This window comes from Phocoena sinus, chromosome 13 (genome assembly GCF_008692025.1).
Source record: "Phocoena sinus isolate mPhoSin1 chromosome 13, mPhoSin1.pri, whole genome shotgun sequence".
In the NCBI taxonomy this organism is placed as follows: domain Eukaryota; kingdom Metazoa; phylum Chordata; class Mammalia; order Artiodactyla; family Phocoenidae; genus Phocoena; species Phocoena sinus.
In genome coordinates this window covers 29,626,151-29,650,146 of record NC_045775.1, presented here as the reverse complement: position 1 = coordinate 29,650,146, position 23,996 = coordinate 29,626,151, and the positions used below count along the sequence as shown (strand labels likewise).

Below are 23,996 nucleotides of genomic sequence, written 5' to 3'. Positions count from 1 at the left end.
ATCCTCTCACTTTCAGTCTGTATGTGTCCCTAGGTCTGAAGTGGGTCTCTTGTAGACAGCATATATATAGGTCTTGTTTTTGTATCCATTCAGCAAGCTTGTGTCTTTTGGTTGGAGCATTTAATCCATTCATATTTAAGGTAATTATCAATATGTATGTTCCTATTACCCTTTTCTTAATTGTTTTGGGTTTGTTTTTGTAGGTCCTTTTCTTCTCTTGTGTTTCCCACTTAGAGAAGTTCCTTTAGCATTTGTTGTAGAGGTGGTTTGGTGGTGCTGAATCCTCTTAGCTTTTGCTTGTCTGTAAAGCTTTTGATTTCTCCATCTAATCTGAATGAGATCCTTGCTGGGTAGAGTAATCTTGGTTGTAGGTTCTTCCCTTTCATCACTTTAAGTATATCATGCCACTCCCTTCTTGCTTGTAGAGTTTCTGCTGAGAAATCAGCTGTTAACCTTATGGGAGTTCCCTTATACGTTATTTGTCTTTTTTCCCTTGCTGTTTTCAGTAATTTTTCTTTGTCTTTAATTTTTGCCAATTTGATTACTATGTGTCTTGGCGTGTTTTTCCTTGGGTTTATCCTGTATGGGTCTCGCTGCGCTTCCTGGATTTGGGTGACTATTTCCTTTCCCATGTTAGGGAAGTTTTTCGACTATAATGTCTTCAAATATTTTCTTGAGTCCTTTCTCTCTCTCTTCTCCTTCTGGGACGCCTATAATGTGAATGTTGTTGCGTTTAATGTTGTCCTAGAGGTCTCTTAGGCTGTCTTCATTTCTTTTCATTCGTTTTTCTTTATTCTGTTCTGCAGCAGTGAATTCCACCATTCTGTCTTCCAGGTCACTTATCTGTTCTGCCTCAGTTATTCTGCTATTGATTCCTTCTAGTGTGTATTTCATTTCAGTTATTGTATTGTTCATCTCTGTTTGTTTGTTCTTTAATTCTTCTAGGTCTTTGTTAAACGTTTCTTGCATCTTCTCGATCTTTGCCTCCATTCTTTTTCCGAGGTCCTGTATCATCTTCACTATCATTCTGAATTCTTTTTCTGGAAGATTGCCTATCTCCATTTCATTTAGTTGTTTTTCTGGGGTTTTATCTTGTTCCTTCATCTGGTATATAGCCCTCTGCCTTTTCATCTTGTCTATCTTTCTATGAATGTCCTTTTCAGTGATTTTCGTTTTAAATTTTAACCCTTTATGATTTTAGAGTACAAGATAGTTTAAATGGTTTCAAAAAAATAAATGATACATTTAAAATAATTTAATTATCAGATATTCCCATGTTTGCAGGTAAACCTGCTTAGATATAGCAGACTTATATTCCTTATATATATCCTTTTGATAAGTTAGAATTGAAAATAATAAAGGTAAATAAATTTCCTGTTTACCATGTAGGCTTAAATTGTAAAATATCTAGTTACTATTGTTTTCATCTTTTTAAATTTGTAATGGTTAGGAAAGTGGAGGCCTTATTTTAGGTACATAATATAAAAAAGTTATGGAATTTTTAACATTTATTTTCCTTGGAGATAATTCCAAACTTTTCTTTTCAAAAATGTGTGCCATCACCATTAGCTTTACTAGTAGAGATAAATGGAAGAATGATGACTTAAAATTTAAAAAAATATTTTATTTGTAATACTTAAAAGCTATTTTCATACCTTATCTACTTGATCAGATTGAATCTTTAGTTTTTCTAATTTTTTCTTAAGATTTCAGTTGTATGTCTCAATCTCACTTTTGTTCCTGGAACCCTAGAAAGTTTAGGAGACTTTAATCTGTGAGAATGTTGAGGTGACAATGTAGGCTGACACAAGTTTTCTAAAAGAAAGTGGTCAGGGCTTCCCTGGTGGCACAGTGGTTGAGAGTCCACCTGCTGATGCAGGGGACACGGGTTCGTGCCCCGGTCCGGGAGGATCCCACATGCCGCGGAGCGGCTGGGCTCGTGAGCCATGGCCGCTGAGCCTGCGCGTCCGGAGCCTGTGCTCCACAACGGGAGAGGCCACAGCGGTGAGAGCCCTGCGTACCGCAAAAAAAAAAAAGAAAGTGGTCAAATTGTAGCTTCATGGAGAAGTATACCAATAAAAGAAAAAAGTAAATAACTGAATTCATCACTATTCCATATTACTGGTTAATACTGGAGGCTAGGAATATATTGGGTAACTAGAGACCTGTCTGTTTTATTTCAGAAGGAATTTTGTTGTGGTAATGTTCAGGGAGAACTTTTAAGGAGCCTTTTGGGCCATGTATTTTCTGTCATGTCCTTGTTGCTAATACCCCCACTACATTGGGTGTGTGTCTTGAGTTTCTAAGTGGTGATTCATTCATGGTCTTGGACTATCACCTTAGTTCATTTGTGAGAATGCTGTCCCCTTTAGGGATACACCATTTAATCTTTTGGAGCTTCTTTTTTCTCCTTTGTAGAAATAATGAATTTGGATTGAAACATCCAAGACAGGTCTACAAACTGGTGGCTTATAGTGCCATATGTGGTGAACGAGTTTTGTTTGGCTTTAAGTCTTTAAATTCTTCAGTTAAGAGACTTTTATGTGTAGCAACATACCTGTGGTACAGCACTCAGCAGGTATAAAGGGCTACATGTACATTTAAAGGTAGGTTTAACTCCTGTTCCTCTCCCTCTCAGCCACCCAGTTGCTTTCTTTGGAGACATTCACATTTACTACATACTTCTGAATCATTCCAGAGTTATTACCTATGCACAGAAGCATAATGGTATGTTTACCTTTTTTTTTTTCAAAAACTAAATGGTTGCAAACTACATGAAATGTCTGTCTTCTTTTTTTCACTTAATCTATCTTAAATATCATTATCAATATATTTAGAGCTATCTCCTTTGTAACAACTGCATAGTATCCCTTCCTATAGATGTATCCCACTTTTCCTTCTATTTTTCTTCTTTTCTTTCTTTATTTCTGTTCTTCTTTCTTCCTACCCTTTTATTCTTCCTTTCAGTCTTTTCTTCCCTTCTGTCCACCCCCCTCCCCTGCCTTTGCAATTAAAAAGTCCGATTCAGAAAACAGTATCCTGCCATGTTAGGACAATCTGTACCTGGGACTTAATCTTTATTCTCAAAAGGAAGGATTTATACCAGCTACTATGTTTTAGACTCAGGTTTTTATTTTTTTTAATAGATCTTTATTGGAGTATAATTATTTCACAGTACTGTGTTAGTTTCTGTTGTACACCAAAGTGAATCAGCCATATGCATGCATATGTCCCCATATCCCCTCCATCTTGAGCCTCCCTCCCATCCTCCCTATCCCACCCCTCTAGGTCATCACAAAGTACTGAGCTGATCTTCCTGTTCTATGCTGCTGCTTCCCACTAGCTAACTATTTTACATTCGGTAGTGTATATATGTTGATGCTACTCTCACTTTGCCCCAGCTTCCCCCTCCCACCCCCTGTCCTCAAGTCCATTCTCTATGTCTACATCTTTATTCCTGGCCTGCAACTAGGTTGATCAGTACCATTTTTTTTTTTTTTTAGATTCCATATATATGCGTTAGAATATGGTATTTTCAGGTTGTTTTTACAGAAAGAATTAGCTTTCTTCTGTAAGAACATGTGTTTTAAGATGTTTGTTTCTAACTTTCTGAGTAGAGTTTCCAGGCGGAAAAATGTAAGAAATTGACTTTTTCTTCCTCTGTTCTTGTAGGTCTTAGTTAAGGACCTAATTTTTTTCCAATTGTATTTATAATTTATTTAACTAGTTCTCTGTAGGTGGACATTTGGATTATACATATATTCTTGTCTGTATTTTTCAGTATGTCATTTCACATATGTACAAATATATTTGAAGAATAACAGTCTAGAATTAGAATTGCTGGGTAAAGAGTATATGCATTTACCAAGATTTCCCTGGTGGCACAATGGTTAAGAATCCACCTGCCAATTCAGGGGACACAGGTTTGAGCCCTGGTTCGGGAAGATCCCGCATGCTGTGGAGCAACTAAGCCTGTGCACCACAACTACTGAGCCTGCACTCTGAAGTCTGTGAGCCACAACTGCTGAGCCCATGTGCCACAACTACTGAAGCCCGTGCACCTAGGGCCTGTGCTCCGCAAGAAGAGAAGCCACTGCAGTAAGAAGCCCGCACACCTCAACGAAGAGTAGTCCCTGCTCACTGCAACTAGAGAAAGCCCACGTGCAGCAGCGAAGACCCAACACAGTCAAAAATAAATAAATAATTTTAAAAAAAGAGTATATGCATTTACAAAGTTGATAGATATTGCCAAGTTGTCCACAGTAGTGGTGAAACTGATTAACACAGCCAACATACGAATGCATTTTCTCCAATATATTGTATTATCAAATTACTGAACTTTATTAATCTGATGGAAAGGGGGAAATGTGATTACAATTTTAGTTGGCATTTCTCTTGTGAGGTTGAACATCTTTTTAATGTGTTTGAGCCTTTTTATTTCCTTTCAGTCAACATGTTCTTAGTTTTTTTTTCTGTTGAGTTCTCAATCTTTTTCTTATTAATTTGTAGGTGCTCTTTATACATCAAGAAAAGCAAACTTGTGATTTGTGATGTGACTACTTTTCTGATTTTGTTTTGATATTTGTCAAAAAAGAGCTGTCTTATTTCTCATGATAGGTTTTCAGCAACTTTTAAATTACCATGTATAAATATTTTCTTTTTGAGGTGAAATTTAGTCTTTTATGACTTTGGGTTTTGTCTTATTTTCAAAAAGACATTCCTAACCCTGAGATTATTAAAATCAAACTCTACCTTTTTTCTAGTACTTTGGGGTTCCTTTAAATTTTTTAATCCTTTTGGCATTTGTTTTGATGTGAGAAATAATTTCTAGATGGCTACCCATCAACATTTATTGAACAATTTACATTTTCCCCAATGATGTGCAATGTCACCTTTAGTTTATACTAAATTCCTGTATGTATTTGGGTTTGTTTTTGGATTGTCTGTGCTATAGATAGGTCTGTTTGTGCATCAGTACCACTTTTTAGATGACTACAAATCATAATGTTTTAAAATATTTTAGAGCTTTAAAATAATTTTTTTATTCTTGTTTATTTTTCCATATATACTTTAGACTCATCATATGTGATTTTTTTTTTATGTATGATGTTTTTTAAAAACGTTGTATTGGTATTTTAATTGGGCTTGCATAATTTTAAAAGAGTAATTTAGGGAGAAATAAAATCATTGTAATGCAGAATCTTCTTGTTTAAGAACATGGTTTTGCTTCTCATTTGTTCAAGTCATTTTTTGTGCTCTTTAGTAGCATTTAAAATATTCTTTGTATAGCTCTTATTTTTTTCTTGTAAGGTTTATTCTAATTATCTTATCATTTTTGTTATTATAAATGGGATTGTTTTCCTTCATTATATCATGTAACTAGTTTTTATAGAAGCCATGGGTTTTGATTTATTATTTTTATATGCAGTTACTTTACTCAAATTCCTCTATTTTTGTAATAGTTTATAGTCTATATTTTCTTGGATTTTCCAAATATCCGGTCCTATCATTTGCAAATAATATGATTTTATTTTCTCTTTTTTATTTATAAACTTCTTTCTTTTTTTCTTAATTGAAGTATAGTTGATTTACAGTATTATATTATTTTTAGGTGCACAGCGTAGTGATCCAGTATTTTTACAGATTATACTCCATATAAGTTATTACAAGATAATGGCTGTAATTCCTTGTGCTATACAATATATTCTTGTTGCTTATCTGTTTTTTTTTTGTTTTTTTTTTTTTCGGTACGCGGGCCTCACACTGTTGTGGCCTCTCCCATTGCGGAGCACAGGCTCCGGATGTGCAGGCCCAGTGGCCATGGCTCACGGGCCCAGCCGCTCCGCGGCATGTGGGATCTTCCCGGACCGGGGCACAAACCCGTGTCCCCTGCATCTGCAGGCGGACTCTAAACCACTGCGCCACCAGGGAAGCCCGCTTATCTGTTTTATACATAGTTTGTATCTGTTAATCCCAATCCCCTAATCTGTCCCTCTCCACTTCCCTCTCCCCTTTGGTAACCACAAGTTTGTTTTCTATATCTGTGAGTCTCTTTCTGTTTTGCATATATATTCATTTGTATTATTTTTTAGAGTTCACATGTAAGTGATATCATACAGTATTTGTCTTTCTCTGTCTGACTTATTTTCCTAAGCATAATATTTTCCAGGTCCATCCATATTGCTGCAAATGGCAGAATGTTCTTTCTTATGGCTGAGTAGTATTCCATTGTATGTGTATACATGGAATACTTCTCTCTCTCTCTCTCTCTCTCTCTCTCTCTCTCTCTCTCTATATATATATATATATATATATATATACACACCACATCTTCTTTATCCATTTATTTGTTGATGGGCAGTTCGGTTCCTTCCACATCTTGACTGTTGTGAACAGTGTTGCTATGAACATTAGGGCGGCATGCGTCTTTTTGAATTAGTGTTTTCATTTTTTCCAAACTTAATTCTTTGTTGACTAATGACATTGGCCACCACCTCCAGAGCAACGTTAAATATTTGTGGTAAGAAGTGGACATCCTTGTTTTGTTCCTGTTGTCATTACTACTCGGGTTTCTCTATTACACATGATACTGGCTTTGAATTGAATTGTTTGTATCTTATCTTATTAAGGAAGTTGGAGTAGTGATTTTTTTCAAAAACTAAAATCTTATATTGACAGAAGAGTTGCAAGGGCAGTACAAAGAATTTTTATTTTTCTGAACCATTTGAGGGCAAGGTGCCAGACAACCTGATGGCCCATTGCCACCCACCAAATACTTTAGTGTTTGTCTCCTATGTAACCACATGCAGTCCTCAAAATCAGGAAATTAGCACTGATGTATTACTACCATCTAGTCCTCAGACCCATTCATATTTTGCCATTTGTCCCAATAATATCCTTTTATAGCCAAATCTAGTCCAGAATCATGCATTACATTTGGTTTTCATGTCCTTTTTTTTTTTTTGTATTTTTTTTGTTTTTGTGGTACGCGGGCCTCTCACTGTTGTGGCCTCTCCCGTTGCGGAACGCTGGCTCAGCGGCCACGGCTCATGGGCCCAGCCGCTCCGCGGCATGTGGGATCTTCCCAGACCAGGGCACGAACCCACGTCCCCTGCATCGGCAGGCGGACTCTCTACCACTGCACCACCAGGGAAGCCCTTTCATGTCTTTTTAATCTCCTTCAATCTGAAACAGTCTTTCCTTGACTTTTGTGACCTGTTGCTTTTGAAGATGACAAGAAAGTTTATGTAAAATGCCCCATAATTTTAGTTTGCCTGATGTTTCCATATGATTGATTTCACGTTATGCATCTGTGGCAGAAATGCCACAGAGATATCCTTTGATCACCAAGGAATATCACAGATATTTCTATTATTCCTTTTTGTTTGTCTTTTCTAGGCACCTCCATCTTCTTTGTAATTTCTCTCTCCAACAATTCTGGGTCTTTTATTTTTTATTAATAGTTAAGTAGTCCAGTGTGTGAATTGATAGGAGGATGGGAAAGCAAGTGTCCTGGAAGTATAAGGAGTAGTTGGTAGGCTGGGGAATGAGTTGCAGTAAAGACTTTTGAGTATTATATGCTGAAGTGTCAGAATCACCCAGGACCAATGATGGTGGCAGAAATAGAAAGCTCGTCAAAGGGTATAGAAAGGAAGAAATTGATAATTTTATTATTACTTTGGTTATATGATTATACTGATTAAATTATTGTTTTTATTAAAGCCATTTTGAAGCCTGTCTTCTAGGCCAAAACATTGTTTGACCAAACAAGGTGGGCTGTTATATCCTTTTGACAGGACATTCATTTTTGTCAGCTTTTAATGCATGTATTATTAATTCTGCTTATATAAAATAATGATCTCATTGTAGAACATACAATTTTAAAAGGTTATATGATCATTAAATACAGATATTGTAGATATTTGATGCCTTTTCCTCTGTGTATACAACTGAACTATCTTTAGCCTGTTTTTAAATATTTCAATAAGATAAAACTAATCCTTCTTATAATTGCAATATAAATTTTAAGAGCTCATTGAAATGAGAACAAAAACACGACAGTACCTACATTCTGAAAGTTATAAGAAGCTCGGTGAGTTGGATTTTGTGTTTATTATGGTACTGAAAAAAAAAGAAATGAGTGTCATTTAAACCAAATAAAAGGTAAGTTTAATGGTTCATTCACTAAACCTTAGTTGGATAATCCACAGTTCCTTAGGGATGTGGTAAGATCATCATTAAATGTAAATTTTTGCTTACTTAAATGGAAAGCACTGTGGAAATATAAATAACGTTATCTGAGTTAATATAATAGAAATGAGAGGGGAAAGAATGTGAGAATAGTGAAACTGATAGCTATTTTTGAGGGCCCTTAAGTAGATCTCCTCTCACACTCCTAGTGGTGTTATGGGTAACTTTAACCAGTTAGTATTTGCAACATAGTTTTAATTCCTTAAGTGGAAAGTATTATTTCAGTTCTAAATGTCTTTTTAATTATTATGGAGAGCTGCTCTTTCCTATCCCCTTTGTCTAACTGAAGACTAGAGTTTTACAGTTTGTTTCATGTTAAAATGTAGGTTTTTTCTTTTTTTTCTTTTTCTCATGTTTGGGAGGGGCCAGGAACCTATGGAGGGCCATTTTCTCTGATTTTCCTTTTCCCAGCTTTCACTTCCTTTCCCCCTGCATCTCAAATCAAAATGGGGATGGGGTGAAAGGTGGGGATTGAGAAAAGGCAGCTACTTCTTATTTGAAGGGGAGGTCCAGGATAAAGTCTCTCAAGACAAGGAGTCCATCATAAAATTTAAGTAGATGGTGAAACTCAGAGAACTCTTACTTTACAAGGCTTATTATAAGAACTCACGATTCTACTTTACCCTCTTTCCCCATCTTCACCCTTTAAAAAAAAATTATGTAAGTTTCAGGTGTACAGCACTATAGTTCAACATCTGTATAAACCACAAAATGACCACTGCCACAAGTCCAGTTACCATCCATCACCATACAATTGACACCTAAGACCCATGTTGCCTGCCCCCCCAGCCCTTTTCCCCTCTGGTAACCATTAATCTCTTCTTTGTATCTATGATTTTTTTTTGGTTTCGTTTGTTCATCTTTATTTTTTTTTAAGATTCCACATATGAGTGAACTCATACAGTATTTGTCTTTCTCTATCTGACTTATTTTGCTTAGCATAATATGCTTGAGGTCCATCTGTGTTGTTGAAATCCTGCAAATGACAGGATTTCATTTGTTTTATGGCTGAGTAGTATTCCAGGGTTTGTGTGTGTGTGTGTGTGTGTGTGTGTGTGTGTGTGTGTGTGTGTGTATGTGTACACCACATCTTCATTATCCATTCATCCATCGATGGACACTGAGGTAGTTTCCATATCTTGGCTATTATAAATAATGCTGCAATGAACATGGGGGTGACATGTTAGTGTTTTGAACTAGTGTTTTCATGTTCTTCAGATAAATGCCTAAAAGTGGAATAGTGGGTCATATGGTAGTTCTCCATCTTCACTTTTTATAAAGAAGAATCCCCCTCAATGCCTTAAAAGACAAACACTTGAGCAAACTGTGCTATATTTTGCATATGTCTGCACTTATATTGGTTGTTTTAAATTATAGACTCTTAGAGGATATGGACTACGTGTTGTAACATCCCTAGTCTGAAGTGACATTTATATAGATGTCCTTTTTTAAAAAAATAAGCATTTCCCCCGCTTGCAGTCAGTGCCCTTCTGTATACGTTGTGACAGATCTGTAAAAAGAAATGTTTTTACATCTAATTGTTTTATCTTCCAAAGGTTCTTTCTTCAGCTGAGTTTGAAAAAGCTTATTTCGTCTAAACTGAGTTTTGTCTTTCTTTTCCTTACTCAGGCTCAGATTGCCTTCCTTCAGGGGGAAAGGAAAGGTCAAGAAAATTTGAAGAAGGATCTTGTGAGGAGGATCAAGATGCTGGAGTATGCTCTTAAACAGGAAAGGTAATTCAGTGACATGGAAGGTAGTGTTCTCTTAAATATTGGAGTGATTTTTCTGTTATTCCTACAACAAATCCACATTGTAATGTGTTCTGCTTTTTAATTCAGGAAGTAGTATTTGTAATAAACATTTAGAAATGGTTGTAAGATGTTAATTTGTTAATGAATGTTTAGTAATAATGACCGAAAAACTGATTTATATGATTTTTAAGATTTTAGCAACATTTTTCCCCCACGCTGTCCTTTCTAAAGGAATGTATGTACTTCCTGAACTGTTGATATCTATTTCTTTATAGAATTGAAATAGTTTCTGAGTTGTAAAGGAAATTTCTATAATACTTACTCCCTTTTCCTTATCATCTAGTATTATTCAGTTTGGTGTATTTTCTATGGAAGAAACCTACTCTGGCAGACTGTGTTGAGAATCCTTTTATAGACAGTTTTGGTATTTTGATCCTTTGCTATCAACTATTCATATCTCTCCAGTAGTGAATCTTACCTTTCTATTCTGCTAGTGTCTAAGATATTCAAGAACTAAACTTGGTTCACAAGTAAAGGACAATAGGTCATGGATGAGAATTTTGGAAGTTTTTATATGAATTAAGTTTGTTTGCTTTAGTGGATGGTCTTTGGAATTTTTTGTCAGCAGTATAAGACAGTTCTTTATTTTAGATTATTGAGTACTTGTTAGGTGATATTGAAATTCTCTATTTTGCTTTGTTTTTGATCACATGCCCTTTTCAGTTTTTCGAAGCATCTTCTACCATTTAGAAGATGCTACTTATGGATATCAAGAAATAGATAAAACTTTATTAGAAGTTGTGTTTACCTTCACGTGGGATCTTTAAATGACACAAGAGGTTGAAAACAGATTGACCTCTTAGTGAAAAATTGGTGATTCTTTTCATTGCTTGAGAGGTTGATTGAAAGCTGTATTGGGGAGATGGTGGGGGATAAAAAACTTCTAAAAGTGTGTAATTTGGGAATATTTGAGATTTTAAACAATCTAAATGATAGGCATAATCAAAGAGAGAGTGTAATAACATTAATAATGGCAACTATTAACTACCATGTACCAGCCCCTGAGGCTTAAAAACTAAGTAACTTACGTAGGGTTGCAGAGTTACAGTAGAGCTGTGATTCAGATCCCTCCAGTCTGTCTGATTCTGAAGCTTGTACTCTTTACCGGTACATTATACTATCTTGTAAGTCAGAAAAATTAAAATATACAAATATTAAACTAACCAAGGATACGGTGTATATGTATGTGTGTATGTGTGTGCGTGTGTGCACGCATTCTCATTAACATATTCATTAATCTATCCATCCAACTTAAGTACTGTGCTGGAATTGAGAAGAAGCAAGTCACAAACCTTGTCCCTTCAGGGCCTAGAGTAGTGGGAAACAGACTTGGAAACCACAGAAGTACAGTGCAATAAGTTAGGTGCTGTGGGAGAAGTCAGCACAGGATACAGTGGGGTCACAGAGAAGGGAGTGGTTGTTTGGATCTGGAGGCAGTGAAAGCAGAAAGAAGGGTGTGATTAGCGGGGGTGAGACTTGAACAGCATCATAAAAAATAAGGTGTTTGCCAGATGGGCAAGGTTCAAGCAGTAGAGAAGATACGTTTGATATGGAACAAAGCATTTTGGTGTGTTCAGAAATTTGTGATTACTGTGTATGGAGGGTAAGGTGTTAATTGTGATTTATAAGCAATAATGGTAGCGATGGGCAAGAACCAGATCATGGAGAGCCTAACTAAGGAGTTCAAACTTTTATCTTACACTGCAAGTTTTAAAAAACATTTTCTCCTAAAATAATCTCAAACAAACAGAAGTTGCAGGAGCTATATACCCTTCACCCAGATTCACCAGTTGACAACGTTTTGCAATATTTACTTGTATCATGTTCTCTCTATATACTCATTGTTTTTTTTCCCTGAATCATTTGCTACTTCTTTGCAGACTTATACCCCTTTGCCCTTAAGTACTTAAGGGACCATCTTCTAAAAGCAAGGACATTCCCTTAAATAATTACAGCTCTTTATCAAATTAAGGAAATTTAATGTCAATATAGTTCTATTATGTAATATAGCCCATATTCATATGTTCCGCTGATGATCTTTATAGCATTTTTTTCTACCAAATGTCCTAATAATGATCTTTGTAGTATTTTTTTTCCTGGTCCAGGATCCAGTCTAGGAATACATATTGCATTTAGTTGTCTTGCAGTTGAAAGGTTTAAGCATGGAATAGTCTAAAATAGATTTTAGAAAGATCACCCTGACCTCAATTTAGGGGATGGACTGAAAAGATCTGTTAATAGAGGCAGGAAGATTGTAATAGTTTAGGATGAGAAATGATAACATAGTAGCTGCTAGAATAGAGGAGATAGCCACTACGAAACATTTTAGTTTTTATTTTTATTATTTTTTTTTGGCCTCGCCTTGTGGCTTGCAGGATCTTAGTTCCCCAGCCAGGGATCGTGCCCCTGGCAGTGAAAGCCTGGAATCCTAACCACTGGACCTCCAGGGAATTCCCTATGAAACATTTTAAATAGAAAAAAAAAATGCATAAGATTTGGAGTTGATTTGGTATAGGGGATGAGGAAGAAAGGTAATTCAAGAATGAGTCCCAGGTTTCTGGCTTGAATGAGAAGTTTGAAACGTATCAAGTGAATTAAAGCTAAAGAATTAGGGTTGAAAAGCCACTATGGCAGGGGGACTCATGACTAGAAATGTGTAGTTGGGAATCATCAATATTGTGGGTAAAATTATAAGAACTCTGAAACAAACAGAACAGGTATTGTGGGACAAGAAGAGATTACTAGCAGGAGCCACAGGAAATGGAAATGTTTGAGGAAAAGACAGAGGAAGAAGAGCCAACCATAGAATGGTAGAGAAGGAAGGAGAGAGCAGTAAGCAAGCTAAAGCAGGTGGAAGTTTGACAATTGCAGACGCCAAACAAATCGCAAGTAAGTTGTATACTGAAAATAGTCCTGGATTTGCTAGTTAGGTGCTTGTTGGTATCCTTGCCAGAAAGCTTCAGTGAGGTAGCAGGAACATAAACCAGATCACAGGGGACTGAGAGGTGAGAAGGGTAGATAAAGAGGAGACAGAGTTGTTTATTTTTTCAAGTAGTTTGACTTTGGGGAACAGAAAAGATAAAGAGAGATAGTGGCTGGGTCTAGGGAAGATTGTTTTTTGCTTTTTAACTTAAAGGGATTCTCCTGGAAAAGTGTCCCTGATTTTGTATCTTTGGAGGTCCATGGAATGATTTGAGATTATTCCTGATGTAATGGCACCATTGAAGTGTGATAAATTAAGGAATAAAAAAAAATTCTGTGGATTAGAGCTCTTAAACATTTGAGTCCTTTTCACTGTGAAATTATTTTTAATTAATGCAAAGGAATTTTTAAAAAATTGGAACATTTCAGTTCTTTCGATTCTGAAGTTATTTTTTCTGACACGTTAAGCCAATTAAAAAAATTTTTTTTTAACTGAGGAAAATTTGAAGCATAGGTGTACAGAGACTAATATCTTTTATATACACCTCCAAGCCTCAACAGTTAACATTTTTGTCAGTCTTGCTTCATCTCAATCTATTTTAGAGCAAATTCCAGACATCTTGTCATTTAACTTGTAAAAACCTAAGTAAGGATCATGGTTTTGAATTGCTGTATTACAGATTTTCTAAGTCGTCCCACTTAAAAAGATCCAAAGTTAAGTAAAACTGAATATTTAACATTAAAGAAGGATTACACACCTAGCAGTGGATTTTTTTTATGCTATTGATTTTTTAAATTTTTTCTTTATTTTTTTTATATTTTTGGCTGCACTGGGTCTTTGTTGCTGCGTGCAGGCTTTTCTCTAGTTGAAGTGAGCAGGGGCTACCCTTTGTTGGGGTGCGCAGGCCTCTCACCACGGTGGCCTCTCCTGTTGCAGAGCACGGGCTCTAGGCGCGTGGGCTTCAGCAGTTGTGGCTCGCGGGCCCCAGAGCACAGACTCAGTAGTTGTGGTTCACAGGCTCTAGAGTGCAGGCTCAGTAGCTGTGGCGCATGGGCTTCCCAACCACCATGCCACCAGGGAAGCCCCTAGCAGTGGATTAACAAAGCATTCCTTAAAGTGTGATAAAATTTACAAAATGAGAAAATTTACATATAATTTTCCAAGAACACGCAGGGTATAACCTAAGGTTTATTCAGGAAGTTCTATATTGAAGAACCTTAAACACTATATAAAATATAATTCTGAAACATTTCTTCCATTTGCTCCACATATCTCTTGTGTCTGCACCACTGAAAAACCCAACTGTCCTCCTTGCGTCTAATACATTTTCTCATTTTGATTAATTTTCCACGTCCGTGGAATTCGTTTTCTAAACACAGATGTTATATCCCTGCTTAAAAATATCTAGCTAATTTCAGAGTTCTTCTTAGTAAAAGCTTCTACATCCAGGCTCCTTTCTAGTCCTATACAAACACACACACCACTGGGTATTTTTTTCCACTTTTAAGATATTCCTTCTGACCAAAATACCCTCTTCATCAGTCCATTTGTCTGATTGTGGAACTATAGGTTTTGGGGTTTAGCTAAAATCTCACGTGTTTCCTTCTTTTTGGTAGCTCTCCTTGACTACTGTCAGGACCTTTGACAGAATTAGATAATCCCTTATCTAAATTCGTATAACATTTGATATAACTCATAGCTCTTATCCACCATGTGCTAGAGTTATTTATTTACATTTCTGTCTCTTCTTTATCTCCTTGCCTTTATCCTTAACTGACTACAAGCTGCACATTATTCCCACCAGCCAGTACAGTGCCTGGCATGTCATAAGAATTCAATAACAGTTCGTTGGATTTTATCAAATTATTATTTTTTACATCTTTATTGGAGTATAATTGCTTTACAGTGGTGTGTTAATTTCTGCTTTATAACAAAGTGAATCAGCTATACATATACATATATCCCCATATCTCTTCCCTCTTGTGTCTCCCTCCCAGCCTCCCTATGCCACACCTTTAGGTGGTCACAAAGCACCCAGCTGATCTCCCTGTGCTATGCAGCTGCTTCCCACTAGCTATCCATTTTACATTTGGTAGTATATATAAGTCCATGCCACTCTCTCACTTTGTCCCAGCTTACCCTTCCCCCTCCCGCTGTCTTCAAGTCCATTCTCTACATCTGCATCTTTATTCCTGTCCTGCCCCTAGGTTCTTCGTAACCTTTTTTTTTTTTTTTAGATTCCATATATATGTGTTAGCATATGGTATTTGTTTTTCTCTTTCTGACTTCACTCTGTATGACAGACTCTAGGTCCATCCATCTCACTACAAATAACTCAATTTCTAATCAAATTATTTTTAAGTATCAACGTTTAAAGTGTGATTGGAATGCTGTGTTATATTCCAGGCATATTATATATAATAATTAACTTTGAAACAAAGCTATAATGGGACTTCTTTAATATATTATAATTATGTAATTTTATGCTGTTTTATCCAGTAAAGACCAGTTGGGAGGCCTAGCTGTGTATCAAATGTAGAGTTCTTAGGCATGAGGTCTGCTATTTAACTTGCAGCCAGTCAGATTTAGACAGAAAAAGCTTAGGGAACAAGAGTATTGCTAACAGTGAGATGAAGCGTTAAAACAATGGGAAGCAATATGAGTGGGAAGGTATTTTAGCATACTGACTTCAAAAGGAATGTTACTAAATTGAGTTCTGTGAGTAAATTATTTTTCAGTGAACTTAACAATTCACTAGGGAGACCCTGATTCATGTGAGTACAGCTTGTAGCAAACACAGCAGTTCTTTACTTATTTTGTCTTTATCTAATTTTTTATGAAATGTTAGTTCATAGTGTGTAATTACTATAGAATGTTTTCTATTCCCTTTTCTGTAAGGTCTGTTGTAGTTTTTCCTAAGACCACTAGAATGCACTATAGTGCAGTATTTTGTGTTTGGAAATGTTTTCCTCATATATCTATGTGTGTATATATATATGTGTGTGTGTATATATATAAATAAATATGTATATATATGTAAAACCAAAATACATAAGTTAACTCCATAAAACTTTATGGCTGCTTTTATTCTGTCCTCAGGCCAGTTACTTTCAATTGCTATTTTGCCTTATAGGAGGTATTGTTAGTTTGTCTTATAGTAGATGAAGTGTGTTTATAAAAAAATCTGAAGATTGACAGTTATACTTAAAAACCATAACACACATATAAAAAACACACAGAGGTGTACACATGCTCACACACACACACACACACACAGAGTATCTTGTACCTTGTTTTTCTACTTAAGCTTAAAGATCAATCCCATATCTGCACACAAAGATTCTTTATTCTTTTTTCTTTTTAATGGATACATATCATTACAAAACGTTTCATATATATGCAAAACATATAAAGACTAATATAAAAAATATTCATGTATCTACCACCTACTTTAAGAAATAGAACATCAGCTATCTGTAACTTTCAGAGGTTTTAGGATTCCCCTCTGTACAAAATGTTGATTTTTTTGTGTGTTGTAACTGCAAAATAATTATTGCAAAGTAATACGAAGAATTCCAGTATTTTACACATTCGAGCAAATAATTTTCATTTTCTTTATACTTTTCTTGAAATATAAAAACTTTAAAGTAAGTGCTCAGTCTTTTATAAAGAAAAAAATAACTTTCAAATTTTGGCTATTTGGTTACCCTTTTATTCCTTCTTTATTACTTTATTACTTTGGTTTTTCAAATTATTATTGTTGTTATTATCCCAGTCTTATTACATTGAATATTTATTGTAATAGCCTCAATATTTTGGGGAAGCAAACAAGTCAGAATATACAAATACATTAAGTATGGCCATTTTTAGTTAACCTTTAAATTTTTTACCTTATCTAGATTATTTTTTTGGTCTCGGATGGTTAAATCTGGGATGGTTAAATTAGATAAACCAGAGATAATAACATCTAGTTAGCTTTTAAAAGAAGGTATTCCTGTTCACAGTTCTTCCTGAAAAGGCAAAAGATACCTTGGCTACTAAAAATATATTTATTCCTACTAGAATGTCTTATTCAACATTGATGATTTAGGCTGGTTTCCCCTCCCTCCTTTAGATTGTTCACTCTAATGCATACTTGGCAAAGCATAGTTGCCTGACAATGCAAAGTATTATGAATGACCTTTTTACAAAAAAAAAAAGCAACGAAACTCAATTTTGAGAATGATTAGTCTTTCTCAAGTTTATTTCACAATCCAGACTTATTTACTGCTTTTGATAGAATTGTACTCTGGCAGTCATCAAGAAAATTTGAATACTGCAGAAACTAGAATGTTATCTGGTTCATTTGTAACTCTGGAAACAAGATTTATGATTCTCAGTGTTATTCCTTTATTTATTATAACAGGACTTGATGGTATAATGACAACAAAATAATAATGGCGAGTGCTTTTGTATTAGGACTTTGACACTGTGGAAGTCTTTGAACTGTTGAAAGTTAGTCAGGACTACTGCATACTGATGACTACTCCTGTTACATATCTTAAAGTTCATTTAAATATGTTTTAAGATGGTTTGTATTTTCTCATTTCTTTGGTAGAGCTAAATACCACAAGTTGAAATACGGAACAGAATTGAATCAGGGAGATATGAAGCCTCCAAGCTATGACTCTGGTAAGCTAATTTTAAAGGAAGTTTAAATGATTAAAAAGAAGTTAATATCTAGTATTTTGTAGCAACAGTATTTATAACTGCAAGTTAATTTCTAATTATTTGCATATTAGTTATTTTTTCTGACCTACTTATCTTTGGGCACTAATCACTAAGTGTCATTCGATCATTTTCTACCACCTTCCTTCTGTTTCCCTCTTCCCCATTCTTTTAGCTCCCCACTTTCTGCTTATGTTCTACACTTACTGGAAGGATCAGAATTCATGGGGTAACATGCACCAACATAACTGTGTGTTGCTGGGTCCCTCCAGTATTAATGAGAACTTGGAGATGTGTAATACAAAGTACATCATGCCCTTGAAATCCTGAGAGAAAGGGTAGAAACTATGGAGGCAGGAGATTTCTTCTTTAAGTACAAGAGAATTACTCATCCTTTAAGTCTGATCCCTCAATTTCAGGTGCAAAATTGTTTGGACTTAACCCACAGGATGTTCTGTAACCAGAACATCTTTTAACTGCTGAAACATTTGTTATCTTTTTGTGCTATTTCTTCTTTTTCCTTCTCTTATATTCCTCATCACCCCATCAAACAATACAAAAATAGTACTTGTAAAGATATTAAGGAATATAATTGACTTATTAGTAGGTGTTAGGAAAAAGTAAGAAAAATTGTTGAAAAGTTACCACCATGTTTCAGATGAGTGTGTTTTTGACATGATGTCAGGTTAAATTCCTGGATCAAATGTCTGATATAACTATCACATACTGAAATACCTTCCTTGGTTACTGTGGGCTTTATGTATGTTAACTTTAATTCTTAATATAGTTATTCAATAAAAATAATATTATTTTCATTTTACCTGCATGAAATTTAAACTCAGAGAAGTGGAGAAACTTGCCGAAGGTCACACAGCTCTTAAGTAATAGGAACATGGATCTGAACCCAGGTCCACTGACTCCAAAATTCGAATTCTCCCCATTTTTCCACACTGTTTCTGTGTTTGACAGTGTATGAAAGAAGAAAATTATTCTGAATGTGCTGCCAATTTTATAGTTCAATTCAGTGTAGTAGTGTAATTAACACGTTTCCATGGCTGAATATTGAATCCTTGATGTTTAGAGCAATACCAATTGATCACTGACATTTTTTTCTTTGCTTTTTTTTCATTGTTCTTTTACTTTGGCATCTTTTCTTTTAACTTGAGATGCACTTAGATTAAAAAAAATTTTTTTTCTTCTTTTTAAATCTAGGCTATTTGTTGAAGACTATCCTAACAGTACATTGTCTGAATCAAAGGAGTGATTTTAATCACTACTTTTACATAAACATGTTTGTTCCTAATTTGTAGATATCGATTTAGGAGTATAAAGGCCTAGTTGCAGTATATACAAAATGCTTGTAAGTAAAGAATGTGGCTCAGTAGAAAAAGTTTGGGCTTTGAAATTGGATACACGTAAGTTTGACTCTGTCCTAACACTTTAAATACCTGTGATATTACTTAGTCTCTCTGAGGTTGCTCCATTCCTTATCTGTAAACTGGGGGAAATTCTGGAAATAATTCCTAACTTCTAGGTTTATTTTCTTAGTATGTAATACCTAGTATCATTCCATCTGTCCATCTTTCAAACTACTGTTCAGCTTTTAAATATGAAATATGTAATGCTTGTGTCAGAGCCAGAATCAAATTCTGTGAATAAAAATATAGTACCCTGTTGGATTTTTACAGGGAGGATAAAAGAAAAAAGTGATTACAATAAAATTATATGGAGAAGTAATAGGTGTTATGGAGTACAGTAGCAGGAGAACCAAATCTAGTTGTAAGTGATCAAGGAAGCCTTCTTGCAGGAAGTGATATTTGAAGTTGACATTTGAAAGACAAGTAAGAATTAACCAGGGAAAGAGGACTGACTAACTATTTGTTGAATGAGAGGTAGAAGAAAGGCAGAGCATTAGCGGTAAAGTTTCTGAGGGAAGAATTTGCCACATTTGAGAAACAAAATAATTAGTAGAGGGGGAGAGGGAAAGAGTGTTTCTAGATGCAGCTAGAGAGTTAACCAGGAGGGCAGATTAACTAAGAGTTACGAGAAGGCTTTTGAAGGGTCTTAATCAGGGCTCTTGTGATCAGATTTGCTTGCTCTTAGATCATGCAGATAGCAGTGTGGAAGATGGGTTAGAGAGGAGTAAAACTGAAGATGGGGAGATGGGTTAGAGGACTTTGCAGCCACCTGGGTAAATGAGGAAGGTTACCTTGACAAGGGTACTAACAATGTAGTTGAAGAGAATTGGGTGTGTTCAGGAAATATTTAGGAAGTAAAATCTGCAGGAAATTAGTTCTTGTTTAGATGTAGGGGATTTAAAAAGGGGAGAATCAAGGATGACTCCACACTTCTAGTTTAAAAAGTTAGACCAGAAGTACGTTTGGAAGATGGTGGGTTCACTTTTGGATTTACTTGTTAGGCCATCAAGCAGAAATGGCTAGTAGACAGCTGAGCATGTGAGTGTGGAGCTCAAGGCAGAGACATGGGTTTAATATGTAGATTTGAGAGCATATAGCATCTAGTACTAATGACACTCATTGCCACTGAGGTGGAAGAGCTCAGCCAGGGACCTTATGCCGAGTAAGAAGAGGGTCTAAAATGGAGCCCTGAGGAATGGCAACATTTAAAAAACTGTTAGAAGAATAGAAACCTGAAAAGGAAACTGATGAGTATTATTTTAATGGTAGGAGGAAAATCAGGAGCATGGAGATAAAGAGAAGAGAGGGTTTCCAGAAGGAAGGATCCTTCAGCACTACTGATTAATGCCCAGGGGTCTGAAGAGTATCTCTAGGATTTAGTGACACACAGGTCACTGGGAACTTTATTGTGAGCAGTCTTAGGAGAGAGTTGAGGGCAGAAACGAAGACTGTGCATAGAAAGTGAAGACTAAGTGTAGTAAGCTTTAAGGAAGCCTAGATTGTGGAGTTGAAGGTGAGGGATTAGGGGGAAATAGCTGAAAGGACCCATGGGGTCAAGGAAGAGAGAGAGAGAATGTGTGTTTGTGTATGTGTGTGTGTGTGACATGTTTCTTAGAGGAGGAGCAAATAAAAAGGAGAGAGCAGAGATACGATATGAAGGTATCTGAAGAAGTAATAGGGATTGGATTCTGAGCATAGCTGGAGAATGGCAGGAGGAGCATGTCTTTTATTGTTACCAAGAGAGAATATAGGAAGTTAGGTGATAGGTGTGTAGATTTGGGTTTCGGTCTGGTGGTGGGTATTTAATATGATAGCTTTATGTATGAGACTGGATTATCTGCTAAGAATATATCAGAGGTTTAAGAAAAGTGGAGAAGGTTTAAAATAATAATGAACAGGAGAACAAATTTACTAAGAAATAGTAAGATTGAGAAAAGCTAAGCGTCCGATTGAGGTGTGTAATCATAAGTTTATGTAGAAGTGCTGCTGGTCTGCACAGTTGGCAGCCTAGGTAAAAGATAATAGAATGAAAATAGTTAACAGTTGAATTCATGGAGAGACAAGGGGACATGAAGACACTGTCAAAAGAATGGTTGAATTGATAGACATTGAACTAAAACTAGAGAGGAAAGAAAGTGAAGGCAAAGGGAGGCTAATGGATCAAAGTAAGGGGATAGGCAACAGTCTAGAGCAGGTCAGCAAACCCTTTTGTAAAGGGCCAGATAGTAATATTTGGGCTTTGTAGGCCATGTGTTCTCTGTTGAAACTACTCAACTCTGCCATCATAACATGAAAGCAGCCACAACACATAAATGAATAAGTGTGGCAGGCTGGATTTGACCTGCAGGCCAGAATTTGATCACCCCTGATCTAAGGTCCCACCGAAATCAAAGTGCCTGGTGAATTAGGGGTATTGAGCCTGAAGGATATGCTCAGAGAGTGAGTTTGCATCAGTGACAGTTCTTCATAATGACAGTATCTAAGGCATGACAGTTAGAGAGGGTGGTGGTTGTGCAGAAGCTGAAGTGGATCACCCACATGAATATTAACTTCACTCAAGATGATGTAAAAGTTTGGTTACAGAGGAAGGATGCCTGGTTTAGAGCGTTATCAAGGGATTTGTAGGTGACAGTGATGAGGACAGTGACTACGAGAGGGTACAAGGTGGTGTATCCAAATTAAAGAAGCAGGCATTTTTCCTTCTTCATTCTTTTATCCATTTACTGTATTTTCCTGAAACTGATAATCCAGATGTTTTCTGAAACGTTTTTCAAAAACAATTCGTTTCCCCTCTGACATTTTTTCTGTTTTGTTCCACTTCCAAACCTTTACATTTCTACTTCAGGAGAATATTACCCTAAGTTACGTTAAATCTATTTATCTTTCATATTTCAGTTTCTCCTACTTAATATTAGAAGCCAGATACTTATTAAAAATAGAATATCTTTATCCAAAGTAACAAATTCTGCCTTTTAACTGAGATGTTTAGACCATTCACATTTAATGTGATTATTGATACAGTGAGCTTTAAAGCTGTCACCTTTGCTGTTTGGTTTCTGTTTGTTAAATATGTTATTTGCTCCCTTTTCCTCATTTTTTGATTTCTTTTGGATTAATCTAGTATATATTTTCAAAAAGTTATTTATTTTATTTATTTACTTTTGGCTGCATTGGGTCTTCGTTGCTACATGCGGGCTTTCTCTAGTTGCAGTGAGCGGGGCTACTCTTCATTGCAGTGCGTGAGCTTCTCATTGCAGTGGCTTCTCTTGTTGCAGAGCATGGGCTCTAGGCACACTGGCTTCAGTAGTTGTTGTGCACGGGCTTAGTTGCTCTGTGGCATGTGGGATCTTCCTGGACCAGGGCTCGAACCTGTGTCCCCTGCATTGGCAGGCGGATTCTTAACCACTGTGCCACCAGGGAAGCCCCTAATGTAGTATTTTTTTATGATTTCTTTTTATCTCTTTTGCTGACTTACTAGCTACAACGCTTATTTTATTGGTTGCTTTAGGATTTATAGTATATATTTTTAAGTTATTAGAGTTCTGTCTTTAAGTGCTAATATACCACTTCATGTGTAGTATGAGAACCTCCTAACAGTGTACTTCCATCTCTCCTTTCTGTCTTTGTGCAATTGTTTTCATATATTTTACTTCTCTGTATGTATTATAAACCATACACTGCATGATTATTTTTGTTTCAACAGTCAGTTCTCTCTCAAAGAGATATAAATAACATAAAAAACATATATTTCCAGTGCTCATCATTCCTTTGTGTGCATCCATATTTTCTGGTATCATTTTCCTTCTGTCTTAAGGACTTTCTTTAACATATTTTGTAATACAGGTTGCTGATAATGAATTCTTTGAGCTTTTGTGTGTCTGAAAAAGTCTTTACTTTGCTGCTTGCATTGTTTCTGATGAGGTATCTTCTGTCATTCTTATCTTTATTCCTCTGTATGAGTGACCTTTTTCTCTGGCTGCTTTTAAGGTATCTCTCTCTCATTGGTTTTAAGCAATCTTATTATGATGTGCTTTGGTGTAGTTCCACACCCCGCCCCGCCCCCCCCCCCCCCCCACCGCAGTGTTTCTTGTGCTTGGGATTTGTTGGGTTTCTTGGATCTATGGGTTTATAGTTTTCATGAAATTTGGAACTTTTCAGCCCCTGTTTCTTCAGATATTATTTTTGTTCTCCCTCCCTATGCTGTGATTGGGAAACTCTATCAAGGCAGTAAGCTGGAACAATCATAGGCTCACCTGTTTGGTTCCCTTTTCTCAGGGATTGCTGCCCTCTGTTGCCTGATGTCCAATGTCTTAACCATTTTGATGTATAGTTGCTTCAAGCAGGAGGGTAAATTGGGTCCCTGTTACTCCAACCTGACTGGAAGTGTCAGTCAGATACTTTTAACATTACCAAGAAATTCAGTTCTTACCCACTTTAAAATCCTCACTTTTGTATAATGTCACTTTTTGAACTTGATAAGGTAAGAATGAATCTGATAGTTGAGGAATACTTACTAACCATTGAGAGAACTAAGTGTTTAGCCTGGATAAGGAAGTGTGGGGAAATACAAGTTCACATATGACCCAGAGAGTCAGATTTTTTTTTTTTAAATAGAGAAAGGAAAATTTACTTCAGAGAAATTTATCTAGAATCAGGATTTCTGTCTTTATAATTATTTTGCAGGCATTGAAACTTGTTGCTCTTACAGAAGGCTATACCACTGATTATTTCTCTAAATCAGTGGAAAATAGATTTTGGCAATGTTGAGTAAAGAGCCTGTTTTATGTTTGTGTGGTTAAATCTATGATTGCAGACGTAATCTTAGATCATTAATTCATACACTAATCTAATAAAAGAATTAAGGTAAGCAGTTTTCCTCAGATCCAT

At 36.0% G+C, this 23,996-nt stretch overlaps 1 protein-coding gene across 2 annotated transcripts in view; it reads left to right on the top strand.

Annotated features, from left to right (window-relative positions):
- The window catches only part of STRN (striatin), a 119,836-nt gene that overhangs the window by 29,259 nt on the left and 66,581 nt on the right, over nt 1-23,996 (top strand). For both annotated transcript variants that reach the window (XM_032652588.1, XM_032652587.1), the window contains exons 2-3: nt 9,880-9,983; nt 17,582-17,655. In XM_032652588.1, coding sequence (XP_032508479.1) covers nt 9,880-9,983; nt 17,582-17,655 — 178 coding nt within the window. The remainder of the gene's footprint in view (nt 1-9,879; nt 9,984-17,581; nt 17,656-23,996) is intronic.